The following is a 23,608-nucleotide window of genomic DNA, read 5'->3' as shown; positions in this document are numbered from 1 at the left end:
TCCAAGGTTTTAAGTCCTAGAAGGCAGTTACTTAGTAGAAATGTTGAATAATGTAGGAAAGACAGAAGTTGAGGAACGGGATAGTAGTAGTATTGAGCATTTACCTGTTATTTATACAATGCAGAGAATTTCTTGAAAGCGTTCAGAACACTTTGGATTTTGTAACTTTCAGTGGAATATCTTTTTCACATTTCCTGACACGAGTAGATAGCAGAACTCTTCTTAACGGACAACTACAGAGCTCAGTTCCTCATGTAATGCTTTTTTATTCAGGGTCGGGGAGACGCAGAGTGCTGTTCAGGAGAGATCAGTAGAAGCCGCCATAGTTTAGCAAGTCAAGGCACATAAATGAGACAATATTGGTTAGAGTATAAGCTCAGGAAAATTCAATACACTGTGTTCAAGAAGGCATCTTTTAATCCTTTATCTTTGGTCAGGATAAATATGAACTGAGTGATTGTACACTTAAACTTGTATTTGTTATCAACCCCATTCCCTAATGGAGTCTTATATTAGGGATACAGAAAATAATACATCATGTTTTGTAATTCAAAGTTCTAGTGAAGTTATTGCGTGGGAGGGTTGTTATTTTGTTTGTTTGTTTTCTGTGGGTGCTTTTTTAAGATTCTGTCAGCCTCTGATATCCTAAGGAGTCACCTCATGATGTGGGATATCTTCGTATAGGTACTTAACTAGATAGGACACTCAGAAAAAGCTTTCTTAAGCAAGAAACTAAAATACAACCTGTCATCAGGATTCTGACAAGATCAAATTGAAAGCTGCTTAGAGGCACTCCATCTTTATAAACCTTCACATACCTCCGTACCTTTAGGACTTAGTACTCACCAAATGAATATTGCTTTGCATACTTAGAAGATATGGAACACTTTGGAAAAGTTTTTAGAAAAATCAAGGTCCAGCTCTTAAAACATAAACTACAGGATTTCCCTTAGGGTTTAGCATTTTATTGCTGGAGACGGTAATTAATATATGCTGTTTTCCCCACTGTGTAAGCTCATCAAAAACGGGAGTCACGTCGGTGTCCTGTCTAGCACCTGTGTGGCTCCTGATGCAGATAGCAACGAATTTGCGTGCTTTCTGAGTTAATAAATGAATGAAAGGCGCCACAGCAGATAGGACCAAGGAGGAGATTGTTCACCTTCCCGATACCACACGTCTTAGTTACCCTTCTTTACGTGTGTGTCTTCCCTGGGGAGGCAGTCGCAGGAACAAAATGCCGAGTGTGCTTGCGCTCACTCCCTCCTGGAAAATCACTCTGGGTGACCTTAACAGCTTAGGCCAATGGGGAAGAAGTTTTATTTTTTTACAAAAACCTTGGGATCACTTTATATACAAAATGAAAAACAGCATTTTTAAGTGTCTACCATAGAATTATGTAGTCATTTTTTTGTCCTGAATTTTTTTAGAGGACTTTGGAGCTTCCTAAAGATAAATCGCTGTTACTGTTTCTGTTGATTATTGAGCTTGCGGTGGGACAGATTTATTATAATAATTTAGTGACCCTGATAGACAAGTGTAACTGTAATTTTGTAGCTTTTAAGTCACTTCTGTCTCCTTGTTTGTGCTCAGCCCAGGAGAATCAGCGCCGTTTCCGTGGCAGAGCGCGTTGCCTATGAGAGAGGAGAGGAGCCTGGGAAGAGCTGCGGCTACAGCGTGCGGTTTGAGTCCATACTTCCCCGCCCTCATGCCAGTATCATGTTTTGTACTGTAGGTCAGTACTGTGTTTTGTTTTGGTCTTTCATTTGAGGGTTATAGTGTGTTATTTTTGATGAAAATTTGGTAAAATCACAGAATGGCTCAAAATAATAAATCAAGGAGCCAGTCTCAGAATTCTCGTTTAACTAGAATGTCGGGGGGCATGGTGTATCTTCTGGACACTGTAGCTTAGAACGAGTGAAATCAGCTTAGGCTGCTAGAGTTATATCTTTTAATTCTCTTTTCATTAAACAAATATATTTCAGAGAAAGCCATTAGCTTTTTAATAATTTTAAATATGCAAATAATTATTTCTTAAAATGATGCTGAAGTTATATTAGTTGATTGTTATATAAGCATAGTTGATTGTCTAGAAATTTATTACTGTCCACTTTTCTCTTCTCCTTACTTTAATAACATAGAAACTCATCTTTAGTCGTTGTTCTGATTTTCTGTTCAAGGTGTGCTCCTGAGGAAACTAGAAGCAGGCATTCGCGGAATCAGTCATGTAATTGTGGATGAAATACATGAAAGAGATATCAATGTAAGTAACAGCGTTCTGGTAAGGGGCCAGTGCTAATATTCTGGATAAAAATAAATCAAAATAGAATGTCTGCTTAAGTTTTCTTCTCCCACTGCTTACATCTTCCATCAAAACCATGGACTTTAGTCACTAAGATGTTGGACATCTTTTTTAGTGAGGCCATTAAACCCTTTTTTCTTTGTAAACTCAAAGAATTCTAAAAGTAAAGACCTTATTGTAAAGTAAGTATAATTCCAGTGATCAGTAAGAGCACAGTTACCATAGATAATTCAGTTTATGTAGCAGGAGACATGAACATGAATGTTCATAGTAGCGAATGTTCACAGTAGAAGAATCCTGGAAGCAACCCAGAAACCTGCAGTAGGTACCACCACATGCCTGCTGGTGAATCACTTGGTATGTTCACACATTGGGATGTTACACAGTCATTCGAGTAACTGTAGCAACGTGGGTGAAGCTGAGCAGTGCTGCATTATGTGAGAAAGGAAACCCCCAAAGATGATATAAAATATCGTATGTTACTATAAAGTTAAGAAAAATGAAACTTAAAAATTTATATAGCTCTATATGTAAATATATATATATGTATTTAAGTATCTGGATAGATGAGGTGAAAGCTACATACGTTAAAAGGAATATAAAAAGATTCGGCATGGTGGTTTTCTGCAGTTGGGGAAGCAGAGTGATGAGCTAGACTACCACAGAGAAAAGTTTTGTCAAAGTTCCAGCTTTCATGGTCTTTGGTGGGTCAGTGGATATAGTACATTATTAAATAATAAATGTCTGGGCCATCATTTTGTTTGAATGAACCAGCTAGGACCTTTTCATCAGTTTTAAGATTTGCTTTACCTGTGACTGGTAAACTGACTTTGGCTCATTGTGGGTTTCCTGTTTTTTTCTAGTTGAAGTTTGTGTGCCTACAAATGTAAATTTTACTGAAAAATTTGAGATAAAGTCTTTGCTCTCATTGATGTTTTTTTTTCCTCTTCCCTTCCTTATCCAAATAGCACTTGTCTTTCATTCCCACAGCTATTAGTCAATGACTGTTCTTTAAAAGACTGTTGCTGCATTCCACCATAGCCCTGCATGTTAGGCTTCTAAAGTCACCCAAGAAACTGAAATCTTTCGGGTGCATCTTACTAGCAAGGACGTCTTTGTGCAGTATTTTTGTTTGTTTGTGTTTGAACAGACAGACTTCCTTTTGGTGGTGCTGCGTGATGTGGTTCAGGCTTATCCTGAAGTTCGCATTGTTCTCATGTCTGCTACGATTGATACCAGCATGTTCTGTGATTATTTCTTCAACTGCCCCATCATTGAAGTTTATGGGAGGACTTTTCCAGTTCAAGGTAAATAATTTGGGGGTGGATAAGGAGAGTGGCTATCTCTTGTGCTCCTCAAGAGCATAGTTTGTTAATTGTGGAGATTAAGAAAATGTCCTTTTGAGGTTACAGGACATTAAAATACAGGCCAAATTAGAGTATCAAATGCATCACAGCATTCGTGAGGTCTTAAGTCAAGCAGGAGTGAGTACAGTCTGAGGAGTGAGAACAAGTTTCATTTGTTACATGCAGAGTTTGCATATCTAGTAAATTTCCTGCCCTTTGTAGCCAAACTTAACTTTTAAAATTGTTGCAGTCAAGGGTAGATCAGTATGATCTGTAGACAGTTATGGCAAATTCTCTTAAAGGTTGAAGCAGCCAGAGTCAAATTAAGAGAATTTTTCTGAGAACCAGGACAGGCAGACTTTTGAAATGAGATTAAGGTGTATATTTCAAGATCAAGTATTTCAATAGTTAAGATTCTGATAGTTACAATTAAGTCTTCACTTTAAAAGATTTTTGTCATCACTATTTTCCAGTAGCTTGGGTTAAAAAAATGAATTAATGCACAGTGTAATTGAGGGCATGAAAATAAGCTAAAAAGTATGCAGTGTCAGTATGAAGTGATGAGTGGATATTTCAGGGTGCTAATTTTTTAAATTTAAAAATAAGAGCAGCTCTGAAATTGACCAGTGTAGGGATTTTGGTAAAAATGGCAGCATAGGTAAACATGGCTGGCCTCCTCACACAATCACCTCAAAATTACAACTGAACTCTAAAAGAACCATCACTCAGAACTGTTAGAAATTGAGTTGAATGGAATTCTAACAACTACAGAATTAGAGAGACCACATCCATCCAGACTAGTAGGAGGGGCAGAGATACAGAGCCGGTTGGTCCCACATGCACCAGTGGTGGATAAAAATTCAGGAGGAGTATCTTGGGAGCGCGGAGTCCCAGGACCCCCAGCCCAGGGTTCCAGTGCCGGGGACATAAGTCCCTCTAACTCCTGGTTGCAAAAACCAGCAGGGATTGAGTCGGTGGAAGAAACTACTGTAGTCCCAAGCAGTTCCTCTCAAATGAAGCATGATTACAGTTGGGGACATCAGTAAGAACTAGTATTTGGATAAAATCATAAGATAGAGTTGTATCAGTACAAGTGGATAGATAACAGAAGTGATTACAATGAATGGATACAGGGGTTAATGTGTGTGTATATATATTTATACTTGTGTATATGTTTGCATATATATATATATATATATATATATATATATATATATAATACATATATGTATATATTTCCCAGCTCTGTCTGCTGAGCAGTCCTAGAAGTAATGATATCCCAGTAGCAAGGAACATGCCAACACCCAGATCTTATTTTCAATACCATTTTCCAGTTAAAGAACCAGGTGTCCATGGAGAAATGGCTGATTCTGAGATTAAGGCAGGGGATGTTCAAGATGAGCCTGGATGATTTTGTAGTGCCAGAAAGTAAGAAGGTGCTTGAAAAAAACACGGTGAGAAGGAGAGTGACTTAGGAGCCACTGTGAGAGATCTCAGTGGCCAAAGCTGCAGTAGTTTGAGCAAAACAAAACCACATAGTATTGGATTATAACTCCATAAAATAAATACTCTTGACTCTATATGACCACAGCTAAATAAATAAGTGCGTAATAAAGACAAGTGTCTCATACAGAAGAATTCCAAAACATGTATGTAGTTACTCTCCCTTAAGTGGTTTTGCCCTAACTGGTTTGGCTCAGTCAGTTGGAGCACCGTCCTGAAGACCAAAAGGTCACTGTTCGATTCCCAGTTAGGGCGCATGCCGAGGTTGCAGGTTAGTCCCCAGTCAGGGCATGTGTGAGAGGCAGCTGATCGATGTTTCCCTCTCTCTCCTTCCCTTCCCATCTCTAAGCATGTCCTCGTGTGAGGATTTAAAAAAAAAAAAAAAAGGCCTAACTCCTTGTCCCTTGAGTGTGCTATTGAATGACTTGTTTCCAAAGAGTATGGAAAGGAAGAAGCAAGTGTAACTTTACAGTGTAGTAGTTGGGCAAATACTATCTTAGGTGCTCAAGTTTAACATCATCAGTAATAAGTCATGCTGATTGTATGTACCTTGGATATAATGTGATGAGAGTGGTGTTTTTGGCTCCTGGGCTTAGAGTGCAAATGTTTACATTATGAGATACTTCTGGGCCCATCAGGGAAGCTCAGGAGCATAATTGTCCAGCAGATGTTCCAGCCTTTGCTTTGAGGTCCTTCTTCAGAGTATTAACTAAACAGAATCATTTTAGGTGCATATCCTTACAGAGGAAGGATGGACCATGGCCTGTCAGTGTATTGATGTTATTTTTATATAGAGCTCCCACCCCATCGGAGTGCACAGCATGGTGCGTGTGCACAGCAGGCGTTCCACGAATGGCTGATGGAACTCTGTGTGTAGAGGGTACCCCGACTGGCTTTGCATAACCCTCCTTTTAGGTTTAAGAGATGGGAACACTGAGTTAGACTCGGCAAAGATTTACAGCCACTGAAATTTCTTGGTAGTTGTGAAGAAGTAGGTTGGTGGATATTGGGTAATTTTGAATTATGAATTAGAAAATGAGTTTAAAAACTGCACCATTCTGAGTGTTGAATAGTACTTACCTGACTGGATTATCCTTGCAGAATATTTTTTGGAAGACTGTATTCAGATGACCCACTTTGTTCCTCCACCGAAAGACAAGAAAAAGAAGGACAAGGATGATGATTGCGGTGAGGAGGATGATGTAAGTGAACTTCATGGAGAGTCTTTATTATGGGCACATGGTGGTTACAGAGAAGAGAACGGATTTTAGTAAAAACACACGATAAGTTAGCATTACAGAAAGCTTTTTAAAAAACTGGCTATGATGTGTATCTTTTGAGTCGACAGTGTCATTCCAAAGAGTCTTTCGTTTAGTGACAGGCTCTTCGCATACCATGAGTTAAACAATCTGGCAAAAAGGTCAAAAGAAAAGGAAGAGAAACAGCAAGATGTTTAAGGGCCCCGGCACCTGGGTCACTGACTGGTGGGAAGGTGGACTCTTGAGCCCCCCGCCGCCGCCCCCCCCCCCAGGTCCGCTAAATCAGAACCTACATTTTAACAAGCTCTCCAGGTGATCTGTGTGTACAAAAAAGTTTAAGAAGCACTAGCTTTAGCCCTAGATTAGAAACACAGTAAGGTGGCAACACTATCATGTGGAAGAGTATTAAGCTGGGGAATAATAAGGGATTTTCTTCATAGGAAAAAAACCTTATTTTTATAGCACTTATTTTAGAGTGCTATAGAGTTGGACTAGTGATAAGATAAAAATTTATCTTGGAGCTCGAATTTGAACAGAATGAATAATGTAAGACAACCAGCAATACAGAATTTGGTAGAAAATAAATGTGGGATTGGATATTTTAAATCAGAAGACCCAATGTTGTAAATGAATAGCAAATTAGAAAGTTTTGATGGGGGGGGGGGCAGGAGGGGAAGATCAGTTGTAACAACTTTGTTTCTCATTCCTGAAGGCTTGGTTTGTCATTGATTCCAAGGCAGACTTTTTCGGGAAAGACTGCCCATGCTCTTTCAGAAACCGATGAGAGGGGTCAGGCCCCTGCCTGCAGCACACTCATTTAAGAATTACAGGACTTCCCGTGTGGTGTGCAGTGAGCCTGGGAATTACACAGGGAGGCATTTTGTGTGGGTAAATTATGTGATAATTGATACACACAGGAGCATATTAATCAGTAAGGAAAATATTTTTGAGAAACCAGGAGTTACAGTCAGCCATAAGAGAAGTACACTCAGTAGAAGGAGCCATTAGAAGTTTGAGAGTCAAATGTTAGAGTTTGTGCTTGAAGCTTGAATTTTAGTCGTGACCCATGGGAAATACTGGTCAGTAGGTACATTCAGTGTGTCAGTGTGCAACAGATTATACATTTTCAGAAATTAAATTTCTTCTATATACCAGGAGGGACTAATCAGCTGGAATTAATGAGGACATTAGGTGTCATTTGAATATTAAGAGCAAACATAGGAGACTTACAAGTTGTAGAATACAATCCCAAATATTTCTCCCTTTTTTGCAGGCAAATTGCAACCAGATCTGTGGTGACGAATATGGCCCAGAAACAAGAATGAGCATGGCTCAACTGAATGAAAAGGAAACCTCTTTTGAGCTCATTGAGGCTCTGCTGAAGTACATTGAGACCCTGAATGTTCCCGGAGCCGTGCTGGTCTTTCTGCCAGGCTGGAATTTGATTTATACTATGCAGAAATACTTGGAAATGAACCCACATTTTGGTATGAGTCTGAATTCTCACATAGAGAGAAAATGAGTATTTTTGCTTGTGTCTTAGCCAGTACGTGAAAACAAAATTTAGTGTGTCCACTTTCAAATAATAAGTATAATATAGAGCAATTTTAAACTAGGCTCCTATTTTGCGACCTTAATCTTTCTGGATTGTTGTAGGAAGCCAGAGGTATCAGATTCTGCCTCTGCATTCTCAGATTCCTCGGGAGGAACAGCGCAAAGTATTTGATCCAGTGCCTGTTGGAGTAACCAAGGTAAATAGTGAGCATTCCAGTTATGGGACCGTGAGTGACATAGGTACTAAACAAATGTTACTAGCCTTCAAAAGACTATAAAGAAAATTGAAGTCTGCCTAAATTGAGGGGATAAGGGGATCTTCTCTCCGAGTTTAGTAAGCTTTTCATTAGCTAGTCAGTGGCTGAGTGATTTTTTTTAAGACCTCTGTTAATCCTTTTGTCATTTGTCACAAAAGTAAATCAGTCTTTTCAAGTACATAATGGAAAAATAATTCCTGAAGAGTAATTTTTCTTAATATTGTTTCTTCATAGGTTATTTTATCCACAAATATTGCTGAGACAAGCATCACCATAAATGATGTTGTTTACGTCATTGACTCCTGCAAGTAAGTTCCCTAGGAGCCTAACTGCCTGAAATAACCTTTAGGAAGTTCCACGGGTCAGTTAACAGAATCAAAAACGCTGTATTTTTAAATTCCTTTGTTCTTAGACCATCAAAATTACTGTGCATTTTTATATATTGGGTTATAGGCTAATTAATAATTCCTGTTGCTATTGATCATCACAAATCAGTTATGGAAGTGACATAGCTTAACACTCTGACTTCTGACTGATTCCCACTGCTCCTGTCTACAGGTGCTGTGCTCATTTCATTTCCCAGGTGTTTCTTGACAACAGCACGCTGTTTGGTGTGGCACATGACAAATACCCTACCTGTACTGTAGGACACTCATTTCAGAATTAAAAGATTTCATATTTGGTATGAGCCTGGGAAATACACAGAATGGCGTTGTGTATAGATAAAGTGCTTATATGGTAACTGATACACAGGACTAAAAAGTCAAAATGTGGTTATATCTGGTTAGCTTGTGTGGCCGTCTTCTCCATATAGTCCTCAGCCAGCCCAGCATTTGAAAAAGATTTGCCAACGTCCAGTCTAGGGAATAGTGAACAGTATGCAGCTCTTTTCTGCGAATCCCAAGCAGTTAGCACCAGCCGCCGGTGCATAACGGTGAAGGGTTCAGGGCTGCATAGTGGTTCAGAAGATCGTGGAGCCCTGCTTGGCGAGGTCATGAGACGTGCCGCGTGTTCTGTTGAGCGTGTGACCTTCAGATCATAGATAGTGTAGACCATCTTAAGTGTCCGCTTATACTTAATGTGCCAGGTTCTGTTTAAATGCTTTACATTTATTAATTCACTTATTACTTATAAATTAAAAAACCGTATGAGGTAGGTAATAGTGTTACACTCATTCATATGAGGGAAACGAGGCACAGAATGAGTTAGTCACTTAGCCAAGATCATCCAGGTGGCAAGTAGCACGTGTGTTACATTGCCTTTTGGGAAGTTGACAGGGGAGTGCAGTCAAGTTCTCGTTGGTGCGGTTCCCAGACAGATGTGAGAGGTGGGCCTGGCGATCCGGAAGTCATCCCCCACTTAGTGGAATTATATTTATGTGTTGGTAGTTCATAGGAGTCTTGGAATCAACCACTCTTTGCTCTGTAGGCAGAAGGTGAAGCTGTTCACTGCTCACAACAATATGACCAACTATGCTACCGTATGGGCATCCAAGACCAACCTGGAGCAGCGGAAAGGACGGGCTGGCCGCGTGCGGCCGGGCTTCTGCTTTCACCTCTGTAGCCGAGCTCGTTTCGAGAGGTGAGACCAGTTCTGGGACACAGATTGAATCTGCTTTCAGCCTTTTATACAACTCTCCTCTCCTCTGTCCCCGTCTGCCATAAACTCGGTGAATCAGTGCATCAGTACATCCAGGATATTGGAGGAAACCTAGCTTGGATAACAAGATTGCAGTAAGAATGAAAAGAAATCAAAGTGTTATGGTGGCATGTTTGATAACCAGTTTACTGTATACTAATAAGCTTTTAGGAGGAGAACATATGGACATTATTTTGGCTCCACATAGCTTTTTCACTGTGGGATTACTAATATTTATAGAATGGTTAACTTTCTGAAAAACGTTAATATTTTGTGTTTATAGAACTTTTTTTTTTCACTGTTATATCACCTGTCTCATGGTCCTCCTCTAGTGCCTAGGAAGTAGAGGCCGTTATCTAGTTAAGGAAACTAAAGCTAAAGAGATTTAGCTGACTTCTCCAGGGCTGCAGTCCACATCTTTTAATACCTTATCCGTTTCCATTTATACAACCTTTTGGGAAATGTTTGTGTATGGGACCTGTTGGTTTAAAAATCCTTGTATCTCTGAATTAGAGATTTAAGATACGAATTTAGTTGTATGTGTCTGGAGATCCCTGTGGTATATATTAGCTTTAACCAGTTATCAATAAAGGTGGAGTTAGGGGTTTTGTAAGTGTATTATGGGACAGGAAAATGTAGTTGACCAGTTGTACACAACACGTTGAAGGAAAGCCAAAGAAGCTTTGACTTGCCCTTATACCGGTAACATATGGCTCCTAGTAATTATAAATGTAGGTTTATTTTAGCATCAGAAATGCTTGCAACATTTGGATGATAACTAGTTCTTTTTAAAGGTTAGAAGATGGTCCTTTGGCCTGAAACAAGTACTGCACTCTTACCATCTTAGCGCGAAGCAGCTGTTAATGCATGAATAGACCTATAACGAGGGATTTTTGCTCTTTTCTCTGTGGGATGAGGAATAAACAAGCTATATGCATTTATGTACACCCGGTTTAAGCTAATCTAAGTCTTGCCAGTAGTGCTGGAATCACCTGTAATTGTTCCCGTGGGTCTACATCATGAGTAGTTATGTAAGGAGTAAGCCTGGGTCAGAATCATTCTATTTGTGCCTAATATATCGCATGAGCTTAAACATTTACACTCTTTAGGCCTGTCGCTGTAAAATTGAGGTTAAGCTACTTAACCGTCCTGTATCTGTTTCCTCAGCTGTAAAAGAAAGATAGTGTACTACCTAGCCTGTAGCTCTTATTCAAGAATTTAAATGAGTTGATGTGAAATGCTGAGAACAATGCTTGGCACATAGTAAGCTCTCAGTAAATGTTAGCTATTATTATTGTTGGTATTAATTTATAATAATAACTTCTGTTACTTAATTTTAAAGGGTAGAATGATCTGTAAGATCCTTTCTAGTACTAAAATTATACAGAGTAGGAAAGGGAAGTTGTGGGGAAAACGTATTAGCCTACCATCCCCACAAAAGGTCTTGCTACCGTTTTTATCCCATGTTAGCAAGTGGGAAGTGAAGAAGCCATAGGTGGGGGTAGTAACATTAGGAATTTGGGATAATCTCCTTAACTCCCCAGCTGAAGATGCTGTCAACCTCTAAGTATAGTCATAATCCCCTACTCAGCCAGTGACGAGGGTCTTGCCCAGAGAGAGTTTTCCCAGTAAACAGAAAGCATTCTTTGGGCCCTGGCTGCATGGCTCAGTTGGGGCATCATTCTGATTCGATCCCCAGTCAGAGCACATTTCTAGGCTGCGCGTTCTATCCCTGGTTGGGGTGTGGACCAGAGGCAGCCGGTCAGTGTTTCTCTTTGACATCAACATTTCTCTCCCCTCCACCCCCCCAAAATCAATGAATAAAAAGTGAATGAATGAAAGACATATTCTTTGATAATTCCAAAAGGATGAGGGAAGGGCAGCTGCATATTCCTGGTTATATCTCAGCAAAGATTTTACTAAACAGATATGTGTACATTTGAGGGAGGATGGTTATTTTATGCTTGGTTTTCTCTTAGACTTGAAACCCACATGACACCAGAGATGTTCCGAACACCATTACATGAAATTGCTTTGAGCATAAAACTTCTGCGCCTGGGAGGCATTGGCCAGTTCTTGGCCAAGGCGATTGAACCTCCGCCTTTGGATGCCGTGATTGAAGCAGAGCACACTCTTCGAGGTACCTACAAACGCGGGCCTCCCTACCACAGGCTAATTGTACCTGTCTTGTCCTGGCAAACAACATGTAACAAGGAGACAAGAAGCAGCTCTGATGCTAATGCTTCCATGTTGTCTCATGAATGTAGTATGATCGGAATTATAAAATGAGAAACATGAGATAAGGAGCTAACGTCATTTTGGAAAAATGGAGAAAAGGCAAGATGTCATTTCTTAGCCAGTAATGAACAATCAGAACATGAATTACTCATGGTATAATATTTTGTGTACATTTCTTAGAATACCTATTTTTTTCCTCATTATACTTATGTGTGAAGTATGGAAACAGTGTAGTATAGTGGAAAAAACAAGAGCTTTGGAGCCAGGGGATCTGAATTTGAATTTTGGGTTTAGTACCTATCTTCTGTGTGAACTTTAGACTTCTTCTCAGGATACCATTTCTCAAAATTATCAGCAGATGATACCAGACTTCCTGTGGCACAAAGGCGCTTACGCTACTATTAATGTTTATTACTGAATTTATAGACTTCGCAGGGACTGTATTCAGCTTTACAACCTACAAGAACTAATTTTAGTACGTGTTCATATTAGGTGTCCCAGAATTTGGTTTTCTATTTTTGAGTGAAGAAAATTGTCGGCTGTGGGCATGGTACTGGCAGTTGGCTTGACAAGTGAAGAAAACTTAAGTGCACGGTCCTAACCGGACTCTGTAAAGAACTGTTTCACCTTTGCCTGGGTTAAAGGGGTGCTCGTCACTATTTCTGCTCACAAATATCTTCCCACAGAGCTTGATGCGTTGGATGCCAATGACGAGTTGACTCCTCTGGGACGAATCCTGGCTAAACTCCCCATTGAGCCTCGCTTTGGGAAAATGATGATAATGGGGTGTATTTTTTAGTAAGTGCTTTTGTTTTATTGCTGATAGTCAAAAGGCGGGACAGTTTCAGACTCTTACTCCCCTCTTCATAAAACAGGGTGGGCTCAGGTAGGAGGGAAAAACTAAACATTTTAAGTACAGCAGTGGCATACTTTGGATCCTGCACGAAGTATGAAATGAGAACAACAAACAGTTCCAGTAGATGGGCACTGGGACCCAGTTTGCTGCAGGAAGGAGCTCAGATTTCTCAGAAGTCCCTCTCCTCTTAGGTGGTTGCTTAAGTAGTTGTCCTTGAAAGAGAAGTAGCATTAGGAAAACAGGTAAGATCAGAAAGGTTTAAAGATTAATAAAAGATTTTGTAAGATGGGGAAATATACACTATTTGGTCATGATTTATGGTAACTATATCTCCATCACTATCAGAGCTCATTCTTTTTTCCTTTCTGCTTCAGGAGAGAGCAGTTGTAAAGTTCGTTGTTAAGCCAATTTCAGTGCTAAAAAGCAGTATCATAGCCAGTAATGTCGCTGACCCACAGTTGACAGTACCGCCCGAGCTGCTGAAACCAGAATGTCTTTGAGACTGGCTTTTCCTGTCTCTGTTTCAGTGTGGGAGATGCTGTGTGTACCATCTCTGCTGCCACCTGCTTTCCAGAGCCTTTCATCAATGAAGGAAAGCGACTGGGCTATATCCATCGAAATTTTGCTGGAAGCAGGTTTTCTGATCACGTGGCCCTTTTATCAGTATTCCAAGCTTGGGATGATGCTAGGTATGGGTTTGAAAGAGGATGGTTGTAAGATTGGGTGAACTATCTTCTAGTTTCTCATCTGTATCTAGTTTTCCGGGTTCTGAAAATGACTGTCTGTTTACTTTAGAATGGGTGGAGAAGAAGCAGAGATACGTTTTTGTGAGCACAAAAGACTCAATATGGCTACGCTAAGAATGACCTGGGAAGCCAAAGTTCAGCTCAAAGAGATTCTGATCAATTCTGGATTTCCAGAAGGTAAGAAGACTCTTAGTCTTAAGGCACTTCTGGAGGGACATTTATGCAGTTACACACGCTGACGGTGCCTCTGTCTCAGCTCCCGACTGTGGCCCTGTGCTTTTCCTGTATTCCCAGCTCCTCGTTCTTTGCACTGTGGTAATAATCAGGTTTTCACATTAATTCAGTCATTTTAAAAAGGAAGTAAAAGGTTATGATGCTCAGATGTAATGTAGATGATGATACTAGGTAAATTGCTACTTAGGAAGGATTTTTCCCACCTTTTCATTTTGTGAAGAGTGCTGGTCTAGCTTTCAGTACTCTGAGAATGAGCAGTTTGTTTTATAGCCTCAAATCGTGGTTTATGAAGTGATTTATCAATCTATCCACGCGTTTATTTTTAGACATGAAGTAAATTTTACCATGTTGCTTTTTAAGTGGCTTTAATTAAGGTTTTAGTGTGTGGACAGTTACAGAGGCCTTTATGGAGTAATCCAGTTACTCGCCTCTTGATACGAAGCAGAGCTGTTGTATGAACTTTTCTTTTCCAGCTAGGTTAATAGACAAAGTTACTCATAACCTGAAACATTGAGAACTCGTTTTAACAGGTTCTAACATGTAACCGAATTAGGACCTGTTAGACGGAAAGTAGGTGGGCGTGATGGCAAATTTTAAAAGGATACGGCCTGAACTAAACAAAGTTCTCTTCTCTTGTTTTTATTGAAATCAAAGGAAATGAGAAGAGCCTTTTTTTATGTGATAGAATCTTCATAACGGTCCTGGAATGCAGCTGTTGTTACCCCATTTTATCTAGGAAGAAACTGACAACAGAAGTTTCCATTACTTGTCCAAAGTCGTTCAGTTAGGAGGTTTTAAGACCAGAATTGAGGCTTGTCTAGAACAGACTGTCTCCGTACTGTGGACACATCACCGTCATCACTTCCAAGTAGCGATGACACGCCCATAGGGCGCGCCCTGAGGGGAAGCGCCCGCCTCATCCCGGGGTCCCCTCGGGGCGCCCCTCTGTGTCTTCTCTAAAAGGAGCAGCTGTGGAAGGGTATCAGAAGGGATACTCTGGTCCTGTCAGCCTAACTCTTACTCTGAGAATAGATAATTAATGGGTTGGTTGGTTGTTCAGTCACTCTAAGCTCATGTTATGATTGAGTTCATGAGAACATACAGGCATTTTAGTTTCCTTAGTGTGGAAACTCGGCAGGATTTCTTCTTGGCCTTGGTCTGGGTGTAAGAGTTCTGAGACAAAAGGCAGTTAGGCAGGTTATTTGAAAAAAGAGGGTGGAGGAGGAGCCAGTTCTAATTCTCTTTAGTTTGCATGCAATGCGAGGATTGGTCACAGACCTGATTTTGTGTTTACCCGTTCCTCTTAACAGAGTGTTTGTTGACACAAGTGTTTAATAACACTGGGCCAGATAATAATTTGGACGTTGTCATCTCCCTGCTGGCCTTTGGCGTGTACCCCAACGTGTGCTACCACAAGGAAAAGCGGAAGATCCTCACCACCGAAGGGCGGAACGCACTTATCCACAAGTCATCTGTTAATTGTCCTTTTAGCAGCCAAGACATGAAGTACCCATCTCCCTTCTTTGTATTTGGTGAAAAGGTAAGAAAAGATTAGTTTAGAAAAGCTTAGGTTGAAAATTAAAGTTGTCTTACTAATCTGCAGTGGGAGCATGAGTTTTAATTTTCAAAGCACAGTTTATTATCACTATGTAGCGGTTGATTGGCGGTTGGAATGTCAACTCTTACCTCTTAACTCTTTCTCCACCTGCAGATCCGAACCCGGGCCATCTCTGCCAAAGGCATGACCCTAGTCACCCCTCTGCAGCTGCTTCTCTTTGCCTCCAAGAAAATCCAGTCTGACGGGCAGATTATGCTTGTGGATGACTGGTATGGACATCAGATGTGAACTCCAGAGGGAATTCTGAGAATTGAGATGTGATAAAATTTAGCTGCTGATCTAACTTAGTTTATAAAACAGACATGGCAAAATTTGGTGGCACAAATGAGGTGCTACAGAACTTTGTCATTCTTTGCAGTCCAAATTTTGGTACTGTGGTTTACGCTTGGCAGTAAGTCTTAGATACCCTTTCATGTACTCTATATTTTGATTAGAGATTAAGGGTATGTATACAGATGTACTTGGCAAAAAATGGAGTAGAGCTTAATGAACACTCCATAGGCTCAGTCGTATTCTTAAAAACTTAGAAAGCTCCCAACAATGTGAATGCTGAGTGCTCCGTATTGCTAACAGAACAGAATTTTGCTTGATAGACTTTTTGATTTACAACTCCTGCCAAGAGCTGGCAGTGAATTTTAAGACGTTAGTGTAGACATAACTGTGTTTCCCTAAGTCATAGCGGAGGGGAGGGGGGACATCACAGAAGTTGAAAGTATTGGTTCTTGGTAAGAAAAATACATTCCCCCACTTCCTGTGGGTGACATGGAGAGATAGCAGGCTTTTTCTGTGTGTCCCCTCCCACCCTTATCATTTTTCTCCATTTTAGGATCCGGCTGCAAATATCTCATGAAGTCGCTGCCTGTATCACTGCTCTCCGCGCAGCCATGGAGGCTCTGGTTGTTGAGGTCACCAAAGATCCAAATATCATCAGCCAGTTGGACCCTGTAAATGAACGTATGCTGAACATGATCCGCCAGATCTCTAGGCCCTCAGCTTCTGGGATCAATCTTATGATCGGCAGTACACGGTGAGTATTACAGGAACTTCTCTTCAAACTAAGCGGAGGACAGTAATTCCTTAAGCCAGCCTAAAGTTCCCACAGTTCGTTGATAGAGGCTTTGTAATTTATGTTAAAATTCTGCACATAAACTGAATATGGAATTTAGTTCTGATTAACACACCTAGAAAAAGGATACTTACTTTTGTCTCTATGTTAATATCTCTTATGTCAGTGCATGTTAGAGATTGTAAGGGACCTTAAAAGTATATGCAGGCACATTGTTCAGTCGGTTCCAGAGCCCTGAAGTACAGTGAGTCACATGAATTTTTGGTTTCCCAGTGCATGTAATGTTTAAACTATACTGTCGTCTATTAAGTGTGCGTTAAATAGCATTATATCTAAACAAGCAATGGGTATATATCCTAATTAAAAAATGTGTTGCCGAAAAACGCCAATCACCTCCTGAGCCTTCAGCGAACCATAAGCTTTATGCTGGCAGGCCTCGCCTTTGATGTGTTAAAGCGTGCAGATGTGCACCTGGGAAACGCCAGGAAGCAGGGCGTGCCTCCTGTGTGAGGGCAGCGTGGGTCACATGGCAGGAAAGTAGCAGAACCCAGACAGTCCTCTTTGCACAGTGTTGTTTGCCATCTCCAAGAAAAAATGATGACGACAGGTCGGATTGCTGCTTTTTCTAATGAAAAGCATCAGTGTTTGTTTTAGGGAAAAAGAAGGCTGTGTATACCTTAAGGCAAAGAAATGTAAAATAGCTTTTCAATTCTTAAATGTTTCACTTGCTTTCATTTTTTTCACCTTTTAAATTTTTTTTTTGCCCACAACTTTTTATTTGAAAATAGCTGGTATTTACATAAAAGAATAGTATAGTGAACATCCATATAGTCTCTTAACTTGGATTCTCTAATTGTCGGAATTTTGCGACACTTGCTTTGGTGTGTGTTACGTGTACACCTGCTTCTTTTGCCTAATCATTTGTGATTAAGTTGCACACGTTATGATGTTTTACATCAGTATACTCCATGTATACACCTTTTAAGAACATAGCTATAATACCACAATCACACCCCCAAATTTTAAGTTACAATAGCACTAATATACAAACTGAAATTTTAATATCTAAAACTGCTGTGGGCTTTATGGATTCTGGTTTCCCTTTTTGGCAATAAATGAGTTCCTTTTTAATACTAATGTACCCAGCACTGTGCTAAGTGGTTTCCTGATCTACCTATGATGTACTCAGATCATTGTTCCCTTTAATATGAAATAGGAAACGCAGCACAGAGCAGTGAGGACCCAGGGTCGTACAGCTAGTGAATGGTGGAGGGGCTCAGAGTCAGGCAGTGCGGCTCCTGGAGTAGCGCTTTCATGTACGATGCTGCACATGTGACCCTCGACCAACACGGGTTTGAACCGCATGGGCCACTTACATGCGGTCTCCTTAAAATAAATACATAGTCCTCCATGTCCCCAGGTTTTGCGTCCAAGCGTTCTCCCCAATCGCAGATCAAGAACAGTATTTCTGATCTACAGTTAGGAATTGGCAGGTGCAGAGGGCTGACTGTATGCATTGTTCTACACCATTTTATATCAGGGACTTAAGCATCTGTGGATTTGTGTATCTGTGGGAACGGGGTCCTAAAACATATCCCCCACAGATACTGAGCGACAACTGAAGTTTAAGGGGTCAGCACCCCTCGCCCCCACTTCGTTCAGCGGTCCTCCCAGCAGATCAAATGAGCAGAATTATTGAGGAGACTTCAAAAACAAAACTGAAGAAATGTCATAAGCAGATACAAATGCAGTTCTCCTAGGTCTTCAGAAGAGGGGAGACTGCATTTGGCAGGAGGTTGGCAGGAGGGGGGCTTCACATATAGCCTGCTCTGTTGAGGACAGGAGGTGGCAGAGAACAGGAAGTGGGGGTAAACGTAAGAACAAATTGAGGCGGTATGGATGTGACGGCGCCCCGAGTCACCCTCAGGAGGACTGAGAAGGGGACAGGTGAGGAGGTTGGACAGCTGTGCAGCAGTGTCCGCACGAGCGGGCGGTGGCCCGAAGGCAGGGCGCGCTCGGTGAGGGAATGGTGGCGGGCCCCAGGCGCACTCTGGGCCTGGCCGGCTGCCCAGGTGGCCGTGCCAGTGCGTAAGCTGCACAGGAGGAATGGCTGTTCGGGGTGGTGTTGAGTTGGGGTTGTTGGCAGAACATCTTGGTTTCTGCAATTTTCCATTACCCCTCATTTTCTTTCTTTGCCATGTCAGATTTAGGCATAAACAGATTGCCCAAAGACATTTTTCAAAAACAAATTTCAGAGTTCATGCAGGAAAATATCTGGTGATAAAGATCAAATAATTTATTGTCAGCTCCGGGATATACTATTGCTTTCTTAATGCTACGTAGTTGAGCCCTGGCTGGTGTGGCTCAGTGGGTTGAGCATCAGCCTGCGAACCAGAAAGTTTCCGGTTCGATTCCCAGTCTAGGGCACGTCTGGGTTGCAGGCCAGGATCCCATTAGGAGGTGCGCAAGAGGCAACCACACACTGATGTTTCTGCCTCTTTCTCCCTCCCTTCCCCAATCTAAAAATAAAATCTTTAAAGAAAAGAACAAGAATGCTATATAGTTGAGCTGAGTGGACGTGAACTATCTTAAAGTTGTAAGAATATACTGCGGAATTGAAGATCTTTGAGAATGAACCAGAAAGAACTTTAAGAAAAACAGATGGTTACAGTTAATGACTTCCCCTGTGTCTGTTTTGGAGTAGCAGATTTATTTCATTTGTTTTTGTGTAACTGACTTTATTCTCTTTATGTGTTACATTTCAAATATGACTAAATGTTTACATTTTGTGACTAGCTGAGAAGTATTAAGGATGCTTTGCTAAAGTGGTGGCTTCGTGTTTTTCTTAGGTATGGAGACGGTCCACGTCCTCCCAAGATGGCCCGATACGACAATGGAGGTGGCTACAGAAGGGGAGGCTCTAGTTACGGCGGCGGCTACGGCACGGGAGGCTACGGCGGCGGCGGCGGCTATGGCGGTGGAGGCTACAGAGGCGGTGGGGGCTATGGCGGCGGCTACGGCGGTGGCGGCTACGGGGGCGGCTCCAACTCCTTTCGGGGAGGCTACAGAGGAGGCTCCCGCGGTGGCTATAGAGGTGGGGCAGGAGGAGACTACAGAGGGTCTGGGGGGTTCCAGCAAGGGGGGGGCCGGGGCGGCTATGGGGGTGGCTACTTTGGGCAAGGAAGGGGCGGGGGCGGCTATTAAAGCTTGGCTACATTGGTGCCTATGCATAGACAGTGAACAAAAAATGCATGCTACCTGTTTTCCCAGGTTGTTTATTTACTGTTAATACGTAAACCCGTTCTGTGGTGCATTGTAGTTTAAAAACCTGGCATACAGGTACATTAGTGATTTTGTTTATATTATGTAAAATATAATGATCTATTACTAAAGTACCACAGTTTGTATTTTTGTTTTCTTTAAGGATTAAAGATTTGCCTTTAAAATTAACTTGACATTTTCTTGGCTTTAGTTTAATACAGTAGGAATTACAGTATTACCCTGAATACAGGCAGTGTAATTATTGATCTTACACAGAATAGTTTTACAGTGCCAGTGATATCTGTCGGGGTTAAAACATCAGAGGAAAGACTGTACTGTTTGAAAAGTATACCAAGTGATACTGTTATTTGTAGTAGGATAGTCAGCCTTGGAATGGAATTGTTATTCTTGCAGTAAATGCTGGCCAGTATACCATTCACAGGGACCTCTGTGTCTAAATAAGACTGTTGACCTGGAGTTGAACATTTTGGCTTTTCCCCAAAATTTGTCTTTGAAAAACCTAAGACCAAGGCCAGCATTCCCTTTTCTAAGTTAGTTTCCAGTGCAAAAATTATAATTAGAAATAAAAATTAACCTACAAAACTCTTAAGTTTATATTTAGGCAGAGAAGGAAGGTAAGTTTCACCAGTGCATGAAGTTTATACATTTGACAATTCTGCCTGCATTAACATACATGTATTTCAACAGATACTGGTTAAGCTAGTTTATTTTAGTAGAGATGTTTATATACCTAAAACACTTTACAGTTTCCAATGGCTTTTTACATATTTTCAGTAGAGATTACAAAGGCTTTAGATTAAACAGAACTGGGCTCATATGATAAAGCTGCTTTCTGACACTTGGGTGGTCTCAGGTGAGTTATTTTGCTTTCATATCCTTTTCAAAATCCTCGTCTCGGTCTCCACGTCCTTTAGATCACCTTGAGCAGTTACTGTCGGGCAGCCCATGGCTCCAAATCTGTGTCTCCTACTGAGATTCCTTTGTGAGCATCAGACTACTGCTTACAGGACTAGTATAAACAGTACTTGCTGGACACATATTTCTGCTTAGATATCCACTAAAATTTTTTTAAAAACATACAGTTGACCTTTGAACAACACAGGTCGGGGTGCTGACCCCTCAACGCAGTCAGAAAGTCACAACTTTTTGTGTCCATCCATGGGCAGTCGGTTCTACGGACACCCCCCGCCCAGCCCCCCTGCCAGTACCAAAAATCTGAAGGTGCCCAAGTCCCCTGTACAAAATGACATAGAATAATGCATACAGTCAGCCCTCCGCACCTGTGGAAATAGCTGTTTCTGATCCGTGGAAGGTTGAATCCATGAATGTGAAATGTGGGGATGCAGAGGGTTGACCATGTATTGGGGGGAAATCTACATTAAGCGTCGACCTGTGCAATTCAAAGCCGTGTTGTCCAACGGTCATCTGTACTCGAAACTGAAGGAAACCGTCTAAATCACTCCATGCCCTCAACCCTGTTCGCTATTCAACTGTTTTATCACAGGAGTTTCAGCTCCTTAATTAACAAAGACATGTATACATTAATCAAATCAGTTCTACTTCCAAAACAACTTTCATTGTGCTTTTATAAAGCAACTGCCTATGTTCTGCTGAACAAATCATTGGCCTGGGTGTACGATGATGCAGCCCCCTCTTAGCTGACCTCAGCCGCCTGCAGCCTTGCCTGTCTGCAGTGCGTTCTCCACACCCGGGCAGGGTCGGCATTCCCACACCGGTCTCACACCTCTCCCCGTCCCCTCCTGGCTTACACCAGGGGCTTCTGTTGCCTTCAGGTAAGGGCTGAACACCTTGGCCTTCACTTCCTACGCTACACTGTTTCACCCATAGCCACACTGCACTTAGAGCCTCATCAATGGAACATGCCTTCTCTTGCTCTTTGTACATGTGAAAACATGTCTTAAGCTTTTGGGGCTATAGAGGCTTCTCTGAGAATATGGTGAAAGCTGTGGACTCTGCCAAGAGGCATATAACAAAAATTGTTTAATTAAAATTGCAGGTAGTACACAGACTCTCGGAACTTGAAACACCTAATTTGGTTCAATCACTGAAGGTACAGTATAGTTTGCTCAGTCACCACGTTAATAACTTTGGAAAAATGAAGACTCCTGTCCTCAAGTTTACTGCTTTCTGGTTCTAACTCTGAAATAACATGCATGCACTTCCTGACTCAGATGTCTCATTTGCTCCTCTTAACAGAAAGGAGGCAGATGACCAGCGAGTGACAGATTTGCTCACACAATGCTGTTGCTTTCTGTTCACTCAAAAGATCCTATCACCTACTCTTCCTGAAGCCAAAAACACAGGTGCAGGAAGAGGCCTGGAAAGGACAGTCCCTGCTCTTACAGCTCATTAAAACCATTACTGATTGTTCTTGTTAAAGCCTCCATGGACAGTCCCGGAAATTATCTTTTATGTCATGTCGCACTGCGCAGCGGCTATAGGGGAGCGCCGCAGAGAGCGCAGCGCTCCCTGAAACCTGAGGGAAACCGTCTGAGGCCAGCTGAGCTGGGAGCAGGGCTCTGAAACCCGCAGAGCCCCGGCCCGGGGTTGTCACGGATGAAGGGGAATAAACACAAAACGCTGCAAACACTTCTCTGTTTGCTGAGAGAGCAGACGGGGCACTTCCCTCCTACTAGAGAAGGCCATGGCACGTCCCCCGCAGTGGGAAAGGCTTCGTTCCCCTTTGTTCCCAGGCTTTTATTGAAAAACTTATCAGTGGGCTAGGCAATAGGAATGCATACATATACACGTTTATATTAGCATGTTAAGTTTCACAAAATACCTTTAAGAAAACAGGTGGCAGAAGTGTATTGATTTATATGGGGCCGAGAGAAGAGTAGTCTAAACAAAAGAGAATGAAAACAAGGGCAAACGCCTTAATGATCAAGGGCAAGGGGTGTAAATAATGGGAAGGCCCTTCGCAGCATGAGCTGACCAGAGATCTGAGGGAGGAACAGAGCACACTCTAAAAAATTTACTTTTAGGCCTGATTACCCTGGCAACCGCCAGATCTGATTTAGGGCTGCTTTTCCTGCACCGTTAGCCAGACAGGGGGCGGGAACCACCAAGGGATAAGGAGACTGCTTTTCAGCTGTGGTGAGGACTTTGGCCGTCTCCAAGCCAAGCTGAGAGGTGTGGGGGACTTTTGCCCCTTCTCCGTGTCCCCAATTTTTTATCTGCTGCCCCTATCGGCCAAGGCCTGTCTTAGGTTTCCCCTCCCTCGAAGGGTCTCACCCGTCGTTGACCATTGACCCTCACAAGGCAAAGCAGAGAGACAGGGGCTGCGTCCCTGTCCAGGGGAACAGGTCAAGTCGCCTCAGGAGCCTGTTTTTCCAAAGCCGCCTGATTATTTCCAGCCTTGGGGCCCTCCAGCCTGTTGGCAGGGTTACAGCTCCTGAGACCAGGCCAGGCGTTTCCCAACAATGTCACCCATATTCCATGAAACACTGAAGAACAACCAGGCCTTACTCTGCTCGGCCGCAGGAGAGTCTCCATGGCAACACAGGGTCTCTTGCTGGGTTAAGTAGTAAAAGGCAAGTTGAGGAAAGAAAAGTGTATGTATGTGAGCCTGAGTGTTTATTTCCTTTTATGTCCCAAAGTCAATATATAAGTTTTGCTTTGTGGAAAAGACTTTTTTAGAAATGAACCCCCTCTTTTGGAGGACACATGGCCATCCAATTTAAAGTTTATT

At 41.8% G+C, this 23,608-nt stretch overlaps 1 protein-coding gene across 1 annotated transcript in view; it reads left to right on the top strand.

Moving 5' to 3' along the window:
• Positions 1-20,027, top strand: part of DHX9 (DExH-box helicase 9) — a 42,334-nt gene extending 22,307 nt beyond the window's left edge. The window contains exons 13-28 of the mRNA XM_054587684.1: positions 1,591-1,732; positions 2,178-2,260; positions 3,450-3,606; positions 6,250-6,350; positions 7,681-7,894; positions 8,064-8,158; positions 8,453-8,526; positions 9,647-9,799; positions 11,836-11,996; positions 12,781-12,892; positions 13,478-13,639; positions 13,746-13,873; positions 15,241-15,470; positions 15,642-15,757; positions 16,375-16,575; positions 19,464-20,027. Of these exons, the coding sequence (XP_054443659.1) occupies positions 1,591-1,732; positions 2,178-2,260; positions 3,450-3,606; positions 6,250-6,350; positions 7,681-7,894; positions 8,064-8,158; positions 8,453-8,526; positions 9,647-9,799; positions 11,836-11,996; positions 12,781-12,892; positions 13,478-13,639; positions 13,746-13,873; positions 15,241-15,470; positions 15,642-15,757; positions 16,375-16,575; positions 19,464-19,818 (2,484 nt within the window). The 3' untranslated portion in view covers positions 19,819-20,027. The remainder of the gene's footprint in view (positions 1-1,590; positions 1,733-2,177; positions 2,261-3,449; positions 3,607-6,249; positions 6,351-7,680; positions 7,895-8,063; positions 8,159-8,452; positions 8,527-9,646; positions 9,800-11,835; positions 11,997-12,780; positions 12,893-13,477; positions 13,640-13,745; positions 13,874-15,240; positions 15,471-15,641; positions 15,758-16,374; positions 16,576-19,463) is intronic.
• The last annotated feature ends 3,581 nt before the right edge of the window (positions 20,028-23,608 follow it).

This window comes from Pteronotus mesoamericanus, unplaced genomic scaffold, assembly GCF_021234165.1.
Source record: "Pteronotus mesoamericanus isolate MK-2021 breed Mesoamerican mustached bat unplaced genomic scaffold, CSHL_Meso_final scaffold_1186, whole genome shotgun sequence".
In the NCBI taxonomy this organism is placed as follows: domain Eukaryota; kingdom Metazoa; phylum Chordata; class Mammalia; order Chiroptera; family Mormoopidae; genus Pteronotus; species Pteronotus mesoamericanus.
Note: the sequence above shows the minus strand (reverse complement) of the source record. Positions and strands in the feature narration are given on the sequence as shown.